At 47.6% G+C, this 13835-nt stretch overlaps 1 protein-coding gene across 1 annotated transcript in view; it reads right to left on the reverse strand.

Moving 5' to 3' along the window:
* ENPP6 (ectonucleotide pyrophosphatase/phosphodiesterase 6) overlaps window positions 1–10021 on the reverse strand; it is a 110664-nt gene extending 100643 nt beyond the window's left edge. Inside the window, exon 1 of the mRNA XM_012643998.1 lies at window positions 9700–10021. Coding sequence (XP_012499452.1) covers window positions 9700–9940 — 241 coding nt within the window. The 5' untranslated portion in view covers window positions 9941–10021. The remainder of the gene's footprint in view (window positions 1–9699) is intronic.
* Window positions 10022–13835: the final 3814 nt, after the last annotated feature.

Here is a 13835-nt window from a genome sequence, read left to right on the forward strand (position 1 = left end):
GCCCAGGGACCCCTCAGGCAAATCCTGTGGGCGTCCCATGTCCCGAAGTCCTACTGCCACCCACCCCTTCAGGCCAGTCCTTATCATGGACCCTCAGGGTCCAGTGGGGGTCACTACAGGCCACTTTCTTCAGATGTGTAGAACAGGTCGAAGTGGAGTTGCTGGGGTCAAAATAAGGGCAAGGGACACAGAGTGTCCCTGGGAGCCCGTGCCAGCCACCCTTTCCCTCTGCCGCCACTAAGGGGACGCTGGGAACCTCACTGCGGTACCTCCAGCCTCTAGAACGCTCTCAGCGCACACCTGGCACTCAATGCACAGCTGACCCCAGGGCCTCATCTGCCCAGTCTTCTCACGTTAAAGAGCAGGAACTCAGGACCAGGCCAGGAAGATAGCGCGATTCATCCCAAGTTAAACGGCCGAGTCAGGAGAAGTAGCCTGGCCCTCTGCCTCCCTTTCTCCCGCCCTCCGGCCTACTGGGGCCTCCACCCTGCCCCACGTCAGACGTTTCGGTTGGGGAATCTGGGTTGAAGGGACGAGACTGCTCACAACCACAGGCGGCCTCCCGTGGGCCCCGGCCTCCCGGCACACCTGTGACCCATGCGTGGCCGTGCTGCTCTGTGCAGACTTTTACACACGTTCTCATGACAACCCACTGCTCCTGCTGCCTCAGACTGGGTGACCACAGACGCATTCACTCTCCAAGGCGCCCAAGGGGGGTTATTTCATCAAGAAGCAAAGTAGCTTCTTATTCTGCACCCAAATTCCAGCCTGGGCAGTCCTTTGTCTCGGTCACACTGCCCACACATCACCACGTGACCTGCGTGTTGTATCTTTTCTCCTTGTTACCGAAAGGCCTGAGGATGGGAGTTGGTTGAGATCAAGCAAAGTATCCAACAGGAGCCAAATGCTAAACATGGGGCCCACAGGAACCCCAGACCTGCCCCAAGTCCCTGCCTGGTTAGGCTGTGGACACAATGGGCCTATTCAGGGAGGGGGACTCTGAAACACGAGTAGGTGTTGTTTAAAGTGTCTCCGAAAGGAGCGTTAACCTGCTGAGTCAGGCTCCCTCCGAATTCATTTTAAATGTCCTTTAACCCGTTTTTGGCGTAGGGTTCATGATGGAGCAGGAACCGAGAGCAGCATGGCTCAGGCAAACTCCCAAAGGCCTTGGTGGGAGGCATATATGATCTGTCAGTCAACAGTGGGGCCGGGATGCAGAGGTTTGCAGACCACGGTGGCTCCACGCGGGTGAAGCTTCGGAACAAGGCCTTGCTGTTATTACAATCAAAAGCTTTCACCACGTTTTAAAGCTTTACCCACTATCCTAATCACTCCCCTCTTTGGGGAGTGAGTTTCCAGCAGCTGAATGCCCTACAATCAGAACTACCTCTCATCACCACGGAAGCCAAAAGAAACATACTTTTTGAAAAGTGACACTTCAGTGTAGACAGGTCTGTTGATGAGAGCTTAAATAATGATGTGCCAGGAGACATTAGCTTTGGAAGTTCTTAGAACACATTTTTTTCTCAGGGCATGGCTGGTGAGTGCTCTTCCCGGCTTCTATGGCCCAACACCTCAGCTACCCTGCCCGCTTCTTTAGGCAGCTTAACCCTGGATCACGACAGAGACTGTAGTTTTAAGTGGAAAAGTGGAAAGATGTCATTAGGTATCTCTGAAAAGTAAGTGACACAATTTAGACAAAAGTTCATGCAGGTGAGGAAATAGATTCTAACTGTGCATCTGTGACAAATAGTCTCTACCAGCTGTGTGGCAAGCAGAGACACAGGAAGTCCATTTACTGGGGTCTATTGGGACCCACAGGATCAATTTCTCTGTTTTACCCCATGGTATTCTGCATGTTTCTGAAACCCTCCTTTAAGATATTGTCTCTGGCCCCCTATAAGGCCAAGTCCAGGTGAATGCCTTACTCAACTTGGAATCTAATTTGATGAAAATTTCCTTCTCCAAATAAATCTCACTGAAATAAATACACAGCCCTTCGCACTCTCCCATCTCTGCTAATAGGAGCCCCTTTATTCAGACTTCCGAATATTTCACTTCCTTTCGGTTCTTTCATATTCATGCATCAGCCAGTCAGCAAGCTCCGCCTCAAGGGTGCCCTTCACTAGAAGTTCAAATGTTTGATGTGGAAAAGAAGGGAAGGAGGAGCTTACTGGGCTGTCCTTGGTTTAGACCCATTGCATGTGGTTTTCGTTTTGTCTTTTTTACAAACTCGTCTCTCCGTAACCCTCCAACCCACACCTGGATGGTGCACGGGCTTAGTGCCCTTCTTCTGACTTGTAACACTCATTTCTCCTGCGTTGCCTGTGCCACGCCCCTCATCTCATCGCAGTCGCTAAGCGCTATCACACGTCCTGCTAGCTCCTCTGTCCCCTGTGCTGTGAGAGCAGCAGCTCTCATTTAGAAGTTGCTTTTTCAGCCTGGATCCCAGAACGAAGAGGAAATGGAGCAGAGTTCATTGCTAATGGCCAGGTGCATGGTGAGGAGTAAACCTCGGTTGTGGGGCCCCTCAGGTACAGTTCAGAATTCCTTGTTACTACAGCATAACTTAGCTTAACCTTACTGATACGGTGTGTGACATGCACACTGTTAATAACAGTGATTTCACACATGCGTTTTCTCATTCTGTTTGCACAACAATCCTATTGGATGAGTTTGACTTTCTCCATTCTACTAATAAAAAACTACTAAAACTCAAAAGGAGCCTGTTCAAATTCCGGAAGTAAAAAAGTGATAGAGTAGATTAAATTAGATCTTTGGCAGCAAATCCACAGTTCTTTCCACTATACCATGTGTTACGGGTTGAACTGTCTCCCCCAGAAAGATATGTTGAAAGTCTAACCCTCAGTACCTACATATGTGATCTTCTTTGGAAATAAAGTCTTTACAGATGTGATCAAGATGAGATGATGTCTTTAGGGTGACCCCTAATTCAATAAGGCTGGTGTCCTTGTGAGAAGAGGAGAAGGGACATACAGAGACACACAGGGAGAAAGCCACGCGAGCTGTTGTTTTACGTCACTCAGTTTGTGGCAATTTGTGATGGTTGCCCTAGAAAAGGAGAATACCATGGCTGTCTCAATCTCAGGGCAGAAATCACCAGAAACTCTGCATGAGTGGGCTTGTGGCTGAGGTGTCCTGTCTAGCCTTGCAATCATGTGTGTACTGGATTCCAACGGCTGCCATGACAAAGTACCACAGCCTGTGTGTCTTAAACGGCAGAAATGTATTTTCTCACAGTTCTGGAACGTAAAAGTTCAAGATGAAGGTGTCGGCAGGGCTGGCATGCTCTGAGGCCTCTCTCCTTGGCTTGCAGATGCCCCTCCCCCATCTTCACGCTATCTTCTCTCTGTGCCTGTCTAGGCCTACTCTCCTTTCTTATGAAGACACCAGTGGCACTGGCCTAGGGCCCACCCTATGACCTCATTTTACCTTAATCACTTCTTAACAGATCCTACCTCCAAATACAGTCACATTCTGAGATACTGGGATTAGCACTTCAACATATGGATTTGGGGAGGGACACAAACCAGCCCTCATGTTGCCTCGTGTTTTTAAACATCTAAGGAGCCTCCCGTGATGTGTGCGCGCAGTCTGGCCATATACGCAGCCTGCGATCGAGGCTGAGGACACAAGCATGGCCTTGCCAGGCCCTCGAGGTTGGTGGACCCATCCCCAGGTCCCACAGACAGGACCACGTAACACTGAGCCTTCGATATCCTCCCACCGTTTTCCACGTTGGCTCTGAGTCATTCGTCCCTTGCAGTGTTTTGCTCTTGCCTCTGCCCTCTTGGCTTTGGCAACTCTGACGACAGTTAGGTTCTCCCTCGGGCTCTGCTGGCGACCAGTGTTCTGGTTCAACTTCCTCCCAACTCCCAGCCTCCCTCATCCCCTGCTTTGGCACAGCCCTCCCTCCTCGTGGGTGACTCTCTCCTCGGCCCTCTCGCTGCCCCTGACCTTATGGTCAAAATTTAAAACACAATTGAAGGACGTGCTTTGCAACATGAGTACATAAGATGACCAGACATATGTGGCAGTTAGTTCACCTAAATGGCTAATTGCTTTCCTGTGAGCAAAGCATACAGTTTTTTCTCCTCCGTATTAGTTTAGGAATAGCTAAAATCAAAGTAATAATCAACAATTTCCTTGAAACTCTGAGTGTTTCCATCATCATTACAATGCTTCTTCCTACAATACGCTTTATTTGGAACAGAAATAAATAAGCAAGTTGGCGCCACGATGGACAACGAGGGGGGCAGGCGAGTGATGGGTCACGGCTGACCGTCTCAGCTCAAGTGCCCGGGAAAGGCAGATCTACTGCAGTGACTTCGGGGAAGAGATCTGAAGAAAGCAGGGATGCCCAGGCTGGGTCTTTCTGGGGGACAAGCAGAAAGGAACCAGCCAGAAGGAACAGGGAGGTGGGCACATGCCCGGCCTGATGAGACCCCACAGCAAGCGCAGGGGAGAGCGATGTCAGAGAGGGACCGGGTCTGGGAGGACTTTCAGTTGCACTTGCAGAGTTCGAACAGAGGGACAAAGGAGTGAGGAATGGCAGGATCGGAGGTGTCTTCCGAGCAGGCTGCTGGAGGGCAGAGAGCAGTGAGAGAGCCGGTGCAGCCAGGGGGCTCCAGGCAGGAGGTGGCGGTCTCAGCCAGGGGACAGCAAGGAGGCAGGAGGAGGAGAGGCTGCAGGGAGAATCTGGAAAGGTCAGAGGACAAAAGGGACAAAGGAGGAGTCAGGGAAATGAGAGGAAGAAACCAAACCGAGAGAGGACTGGGCCCCGGAATCCAGTGGGCTGTGGAGGTTGTGCAAATGCTCTCCTGGGCAAGGGAACCAGAGCTGGGGTGGCCAGGGGCCAACAGGGGGGCACTGGGGCAAACAGAAGCATGGCTGGGTTTGGTGCAGGGGAGAATGGGAAGAGAGGACGAGGGCACAAAAAATACAGATCATTTAACTGAGGAGATACCTAAATCCAAAGTGGATGACAAGCTGGGGAATGTCCCCGCGGAAGCACCGATCTTGGGGAAGGAGAGGGGAGGTTGTCCTCACCCTGCCTGGAGCTGTGGGTGTGCAGAGGTCTGTGAACAGCCCCCCAAGTGAAGCCTGATTCTGCAGGAGGCTGAGGATGTGGGCTTTTCCCACAATATGATTGTTCAAGAACTTTCTGCATCGATTTCCTTTGGTCCACGTGACAGCCAGTTTTAATTTAAATCAGATATTTTCTTAAAAGTAGCTGGTGGCAGGGGGTGTGCGGTGTGGGGGCGAAGCATACCTTACTCTGCTGTCTGTTACTCCAGAATGTTGGGTCCTAGTTATCCGGTTAGAATTCGTGTCACACATAATGTCTAGGAGTGTGATAGGAAATACCGCGGCACAAATATTAATTCTAAGCAGTTAACATTCTGGGTTTTGCTTTGATTCCATGGGGGAGCACGGTTACTCAGCCTCCCACTGCCTCCTGGAGTGGTCCTGGGGTGACCTCTGCCCCTGGGTCTCAGGCCACGTGGACAACCTCCTGTCCACCCCAGGATTCGGGCCCAGGCCCTGTCGCATGAGCACCAGGCTTCTGGTGCCTACTGTGGGAGCAAAACGCCCAATCTCCCTGCACTTCATTGAAAGTGTCTAAATGGCGAAATAATAATACACTGTATAGCAAACTTGTTTCAGCATATGTTCCTCTCTTGGTAGGTTATTTGCAGTAAAGATAAAATTCTAGACTGGCTTCTCAGCTACTCAGAACATTTCTGGGCCACTTTCCCCAACTGCTTAACCAGAAGTGTTGGAGACTTACAAACAAACGTTGCCGTTAGCCTCAGCAAAACGACGCTGAGTTACGCTGCCTTTTCTCTTCCCCCTGACCTGGATTGAAATCACTGCTTTCTTCCATGGATTTCGTGTTAAACTTCACTTAAATCAAATGTGGATTTACCCCAAAGAGAGAATAACTTTACAAAAAGAGCCACAGTAAGATATTAATACATTAAAACAGAAAGCACTCCAATGGCATTTAAACTGTGGTTGTGTTTTAACTAAAATTAAGTGGATCCGCACACAGCTCTTCCGAAAGAGAACTCACGCCCAAAGTTAAGACATAAGGGCACATGCCACGCTGGTGGCTGTTTCCTCCAGCTCAGATCTCCCCTCTTTGAAATACTTTTTCACGCTACTCCAACTGGAAGGAAATTCTCCTCTCCTCGGGTCTCCTCTCCTCCGTAGCATAGTGGGAAATGACCCCCGTCCTTTGTGTATTAGCTTGCTCAGGCTGCCATAACAAAGTCTCACAGACTGAGTGGCTTAAACAACAGCAATTTATTTTTTCACAGTTCTGGATGCTAAAAGTCCACAAACAAGGTGTTAGCAGGGTTGACGTCTCCTGAGGCCTCTCTGCTCGGCTTCCAGGCGGCCTCCTCCTTGCTGTGTCCTGACGTGGCCTGTTCTCTGTGCACGAACATTCCTGGTGTCCTTTCCTCTTCTTATGACAACATACCAGTCATCTTGGAATAGGGTCCCTCTCTAATGGCCTCATTTTACCTTAATCACCTCGTTAAAGACCTGATCTCCAAACACGGTTACCTACCGAGGTCCTGGGGGTTGGAGCTTGAATTGGGCGTGGGGACACAGGGGCACAATTCAGGCCATAGCACCTTGCTGTTCTTTTCATTAGTGGGAGTCCATTCTCGGAGTGTCTGTCCTCCCCGACTGAATGTATCCTCTCTGGGGGAGAGGCCCTGTGTTAAGATTTTGTGCTCCCAGAATCGATTGTTTGATTGATCTTCTCGGTCACTATTGGAATTCTGTCCACCTTTGTCCTGAACCAAATGTGTTTCAAGGGAAATAAGTAACTAGCCACAGTGGCTTCATGTTGGAGCCTGGGCTAGAGGATTTCCAGAGTTTCTGACAAACATGCCTATTGATTTCCCATCTCCAACCACACGGCTTCCCTATGAGATTCAGCTGTTCGTGAGATTCAGGGAGTTTCAGCTGTTTGCTTAATTTCTACGTGAAGGCCTCCCAAGAGGGGGCCAGTCCTAGCTTTTTTAAATTCCCCGTGCATGGCTTAGTTCCACGTCTGCATCCGGCAGCACCTGAAATTGTGGCTTGATGAGGACCTGGCAGTTCATCTAGTTCTATTTTGCAGCTGGGAAGCAGGCCCAGGGCAGTGCAGTGGCCGCCCAAAGTCTCCCTGCAAGGACTGCAAGCAAGTTCTCTCAGCTCTGAGGCCAGCATCCATTCCAACAGCCCATCTCACTCCTCATTACGCAAAGAGGAGAACCCCAAGGGCTTTCTCTCTATAAGCAATAATTCATGTAATGAAGTGAGAGTATAGACTCTCTAGTGAATTCTGAGGAACCCTAAAACAGCGTATCTTTTGGTACCAAAAAGATATAGCATAACCATTTTGTTGGTTCATAAAATGTTCAAATGCTCAAACCATATGTTTAAGTACAATTCACAATGGCTATATCCTTCCTTATATGAAAAAAAAAGAGTTTTTCAGCATCAGGTAGAAAAATAAGTATGGATATTGGGGGAAATAGTCTAAATTTAGCCCTGAGTCAGTTCTAAGACAGGGGAAATGATATGAGCTTCGTAGCCTGGCATCTCCCAGCTGCAAATCCTGCTCCAAGTCTGGAAGTTTGCTCAGTAGGTACATGACAAATCATACTCAAAGACATTTGTACATAAACGTGAGCCATGCTAGACATATCCTGTGTACAGTCTAGCCTCTATGAACATGGAAAAGCCAACTTATAGACCAAGTCGACTTTCAAATCAGAGAATATATTTTGCCATCTGACTATATACAGACATAACACATACAGAGATCTTGCAGCTTCCTTAAGCCAGCCTCAGTTTGAAAATGAGGGCGAGACCTTCTTCAGATGCTCATGGGAACTGCACTGTCCCACCTTGGAAAGGGCTATTCTCTTAGGACCACACAAAGGAAAATACCCAAAGACTGAGAAGAAGGTGTGTCTCAATGTGACAGAGGCTTTGTGCAAATCATTCCTTCTGCCAATTATCAGGAGGGTGGGTCTGACGAACAAAAGGCCATGTCACTGGCTTGGTTTCTCTGTAGAGTCTGTAATAGTCCCTTTTTACTTACTCAAGTCCTTCCTAAAATGGATTTTGTTCATTCTCCACTGAGATCGCAGAAGCTGCACGTGGCAGTCTATGAACTGGGTCCCCCAGCAAGGCCCTGCAAGACAGCTGGAGTGGGGGTGGGCTGTGTATGTGAAGCCCCTGCACAGAACTGAAGTCGGCTGTGACACACAATCACGTCTATGTGTGACCCACAGCTTGCAAACCGCTTCCCTGCAAGGGGAGAGGCATGCCAAGTAAGGACGAGAGGGACTTTTGTTAATTCTGTTTATGTTACAGACTGGTTGTTTGTCTGTTGGGGGAAATAAAAATAAATAAATAAATTCCTTGCTTGTATGCAGTCTGAATTTTTTTCTATCTCTCCATGCCTTTATTTCTAATTCTCCAAAGTATCTCTTCCCTTCAATTTTGGGCATCAGTTTATGGCTTTTTTATGTACACATATGCATATAGTACCCATGCACAGAGTTAGAAATATTTGCCCGTATTTCCAGACTCCTTAGGCTTTGGTGTTCTGGGAAAATCCATAACGAGACAACAGGATTCTCATCCCCTTTCTGTTAACATAAGTTGCAGAGTTTTCCCCGGGCTCAGAGCACACGGCTAAGTCCCTCATAACCAGCAATAACAGTGCATTCTTAACAGCCTCCCTGGATAGTTTGTTAAATTCTTTCTGAGAGCCTCTCGCTGCCCTCGCAAAGGTTAGCTGAAAAACAAAGCAAAGCTTGGAGCCCAGCTATGTGAGCAGAGAGAAACCCGCACACGCTGGTGCACAGACAGGAGAGCAGGTCTGTGAGTCACGTTTGGAGTTCTGGCAATCCCAGAGGAAGGTCATCTTCAGGCAAACCAGCCCTCCCAAACCCAGACAGCCTGACTTAGCTGGGGTTGTGTTTGTTTTGTTGAGTTTTTGTTTCTTGGTTTTTTTTACAGATGCTGGAAGTTAAAAATGGGGAATCTGAACTACACAAGAGTTTTTTTCTTCTCCTTGTCATTTTACCTGGCCAAAAATGGCGAAATAAAAAGGCGGGGGGGGGGAGTGGCATTGCTGAGTAACACTGAATGATATGACCCGAAAATTCACACCCTCCCCAAGTAATGCAGGAACACGACTCCCCTCTCACAAATCCTATGGGCACTTTCACAGTCCGACACATTGATAAACAAGCCCAAAAGACTCCGGGATGACAGATGACTGCAGAGCAAAGGGACAGAAGGAATTTGGTGTGGACGCATGAAGACCTGTCGATTTTTCAAACTTGAACTTGGAAAATAGCTAGAATTTCTGTTTCTAAAATAAATAACCACTTTTTAAATCATCAAATACCATCGATCGCTGTAGTTCTCTATTCTCCACACTGAGACTCCAAAACAGGTCCTTGGGGTAACTTTTGGGGAACAACATAACCGTGAAAGCAAAAATCTTCTTGGCCAAGAACACAGACCTTATCTGTCTTTGGTGTCCCATAGGACTAGGGAGTCCTGACCATTTCAATAAGACTCTGATGCCAGGAGCCAACTGTTCCCTGCGTGACCCCAGCCCTCCCCTGCCCACCCAGAAGAGGACACGGTACTCACCAGTCATTAGGGTATAGTAATTGGGATACGAGAGACTAGGGAAGTCTGGGGTCAAGTAATCCACTTTCACTCCCCTGCTCACAATCTCTTTGAAACCAGGCAGCGACTCCAGGGCCTCATCACTGATGTAGTCTGAGCGAAAGCCGTCCAGCAGGAACACCAGGAGCTTCCGGCGGGCAGAGGCTGGCTGGGCCAGGCCCAGCGCGAGGGCCAGCAGGAGGGCCCCGAGCTTCGCTGCCATGCTGCCAGGAGCCTGCCAGAGCCCGGCTGGCACAGCCGTCGCCTCCCAGAGACTGAGGATGGAGAATCTGTAGCTCTTCTCTCTTCCAGGGGCTGGACCTTGAGCTGCTGGCCTTCCTGAGCCAAGCTCACTTGCAGGATTTAAAGGCACAGCACCCCCTTTTCCACACATCCACGCTTGCCCTTCACTGGGAAGTCCAGAGGCCACCTCCCTCCGATAAGCCGGGTTCCCAGACAACCCAGAGCCAACACCAGGCGAGAGAGTGCAACCTTATTATTTTTGGTGAATGTTCCAGAAATACAAGCACCCACAGAGAGGTGAAATTTTAGAAGATGACAAAGTCAACACTAACTTCGCAGTTGGGCTAACCAAAGGGAGCGGCCAAGGAGAAGAACAATCTTTTAATTTGATGTTATCCCACGTCGTTGCCTAATTTAAACTCTGACTTTTTCACTTACAGTTTACTAGCACAAACATCTTAACTCGGCGGATAAACGAGAGACACTAAGTGCCGGTGGGCCTATCTGTGAACTTCCCAGCGGCGTCTCCATAGCCACGGCTTGAAAATCAAATCGTTTGTCTGTGTCTTGGCCACTTTTTTCCCCATATGCATGTACATGTAGTGTTATTGTTTTACTTTTCGGATACAAATACACTGCTGGTGCCAGGAAAAGCAGGGGCTTCGCAGAAGAGCCGTAGATCCAGAGAGAAGTTTCCAGAGTTGGACAACGGGAGGTCATTACTGGCAGGTTGGTCGGAGGCAGCATTGCCCCGGGAGGGCAGGAATGAAATGGGGAGCTGGAGGTGGGAAAGTGGAGTTAGAAATAGCCATGCAGTTCCAGGACAGGACGGACAGGGCCGAGTGAGGTCAGTGCCGGGGAGGCAGGCCCGGGTGGGCAAGGGGACAGAGCCGGCACCGCACGTCCAGGTTCTGGGGCTTCCCTGGAGTGGTTCTTTGACTTGGTATAAAATTAAATGATACAATTCATGTAGAAGCTTATAAATCAGGCATGGCACATAGGTAGTGCTTAACAGATGTTACATATTACTAGAGTCACAGCGTTACTTGGATCCTGATGAAACTTGCCAGGCTCAGGGCAAAGCTTCACAGGGACTGAAGACGGCCAGACGCTGGCCACGCCGGCCACTCTAAGCTCGGTCAGTTCTAAAGTGCCTCTCCCACCTCTGCCCTCTGCCTGAGCCTCTCCTCCTCCTCTTGTTCTATTGTGTTTAGGTCAAGCCCTTACATGGGACCGCCATGTCACTTCCTAAACGATGCTGCAAAAAAGGAAACACATAGGACAAATGACCATTCCCATCTCAGCCGACTAGGACAAGGGTCAGACTTCTTTTTTCCAATAGGAGGCAATGCTTTTCACAATTAACTTTTTAAAAAGATTTCTTATAAAAAATTTAAAAGAGGGGATTTGTTACTTTGAAAAAAATATTATACTTACTTATTTGTTTTGTAAAGTATTATTGCTCTAAACAGGAAATAAAGAAAGGAAGGAAAGATGGAAGGAAGGAAGGGAGGGAGGGAGGTGGGTGCATTCTGACAAGCTGATGGGCTGCCCGGTACTAGAAGAAGCTCTTCCTATGTGAGGGCCCACGGAGGCAGCAGACCCAGCTAGACGTGCCGTGTCAGTGCCTGGGAGGCTCGGGGGTTTTCTGGACTGTGGGGCTGGAGCAACAGTGCCAGTGCAGATGGTTTGCCTTGGGGTGGTCCCTGCATTCGCTTTGGGGTGGGTTAAGCACTCCAAATTTTAAAGATGAATATAAAAGGGGGCATCTACTTTCTCTACCCTTAAAAGGAGATATACCTGAAATATGGCTCCCTGAGTGCCTCGTCCAGCTGTTACAGATGGCAACTTGAACTGACTTGCTCCAAATTATAGTCCCCACCATCCCCACAGGTTCCCAAGGCTCCACGGATGTCGTTGTGATGTGCCCGGTGTGGGGACACTGCTGATGTGCCCTGTATTGTTTTATATTTATGATCATATTGTTTTATGACCATGCTTTAGACAATTTCTTTAAAGTTTAGGATCAAGAAATTATTACTAATATACATATTTAATATACATACCAATATGTGAAGAAAGATGCATATGGGATAAAATTCAAACCAAGTAAATCCCTGGGTTGCTTAATCATACTCCTGGTCTTGTACCTTCTGGCCTAGAAAAGGTTGGAAATAAAAGGTAAAAAGCAATATGTAAAAGCAATAGATCAGACAAGGTGGTTACTATTAAGTGCTCAAAGTGCTGTGATGCAAAACCTGTGTGTCCATACCTGGGTGTCCTCCCTTGGGGATGGATATCAATACCTAGTACTTATGGGTGTTTATTGCTACTTGCTTTCCGAGGGTTGGTGATGCTGTAAGGTCATCGTGCACGGGGTTTCACTCAGACAATGCAAAACATGAAAATTTTCCTCCAGAGGTTGAAACAACCTTTGTCCTGAAGGCTGCTCCAGGTCTTGCTAGGGACATGCATGAACACTCAGGAATGTGCCGCCCAGATGGGTCAGCACTCTGAAGCCTCGCCCTCATGGACAGGCAGGTGCGATGGAAGGAAAGAGTCTTGGGAAAGAAGAGTCAAGATTCTGGTTTTATGCAATTGTGTGATTCTGAGAAAATTGCCTTTCCATGCTTCAATTTTCACCTCTGAAACGTGACAAAAGCTTTAAGGTCCTTTCCAGCTGTAGAATCAATAAGATTTGAAAGTGACATTGCAAGTCAGCCAATGTCAGCCAACATCAACTGTGTTGGTCCTTTAATCCTTCCCAGTTTTGTCAGCCCATGTTGGCCCTTTGTTGGTCCATGTCAACACTCACCTCCCCTAAACATTGGCGGTCTTCACTGCTCAAAGTTCTTGTCCCCGGCCGGGCGCAGTGGCTCACGCTTGTAATCCTAGCACTTTGGGAGGCCGAGGCGGGAGGATTGTTTGAGCTCAGGAGTTCGAAACCAGCCTGAGCAAGAGTGAGACCCCGTCTCTACTAAAAATAGAAAGAAATTAATCGGACAACTAAAAATATATAGAAAAAATTAGCCGGGCATGGTGGCACATGCCTGTAGTCCCAGCTACTAGGGAGGCTGAGGCAGTAGGATCGCTTGAGCCCAGGAGTTTGAGGTTGCTGTGAGCTAGGATGATGCCACGGCACTCTAGCCCAGGCAACACAGTGAGACTGTGTCTCAAAAAAAAAAAAAAAAAGCTCTTGTCCTCATCCCTGACCGTGGCAAGTGTCCCATCTGCCCTCCCTATGGTCAGGACCCAGAAGTAGGACATTCATAAATTTTAAAGAATTAAAATAATATGGAATATGTCTTATATCCAGCAAAATAGTCTTTAAATATAAGATGAAATAAGGACATTTTCAGATAAAGAAAAGACGAGAGAACTAGTGGCCAACTGAACTGTACTATAAGAAATACTAAGGGATAGCCTTTAGGCTGACCGGAAATAACATAAGATGAAAATTAAAATCCACAGAAAGGGAAAAAAGAGGATCATAAATGGTAAATATGTGAGTAAATATAAAAGACTATATGTTTCTCTTTTCTTAATGTCCTTAAAAATAACTGCTTAAAGTAAAAATAATAACATCATGATGAGATCTACAACTCATCAAAAATTAAAAGATATGAAAACAATAGCTTAAAAAACAGGTAAAATGTTTATATGAAATTAAACCGTTGTGAAGTTTTTTTATTTATGAAATGGGAAGAGTCAAGTGTACAGAGTAAAATGTAAAGTGACCAAGTATTAATTCCAAATAGACAGTAATAAGGATGTGTATTATAATCCTTAGAGCAATCACTAAAAATAATACAAAGAGGTTTGGCTAAAAAGCCATCAAGAAAACTACTTCAACATAATAAAGGCCATGTATGAAA

The sequence above is a fragment of the Propithecus coquereli genome, unplaced genomic scaffold (genome assembly GCF_000956105.1).
Source record: "Propithecus coquereli isolate 6110/MARCELLA unplaced genomic scaffold, Pcoq_1.0 Scaffold203, whole genome shotgun sequence".
Taxonomy (NCBI): Eukaryota; Metazoa; Chordata; class Mammalia; order Primates; family Indriidae; genus Propithecus; species Propithecus coquereli.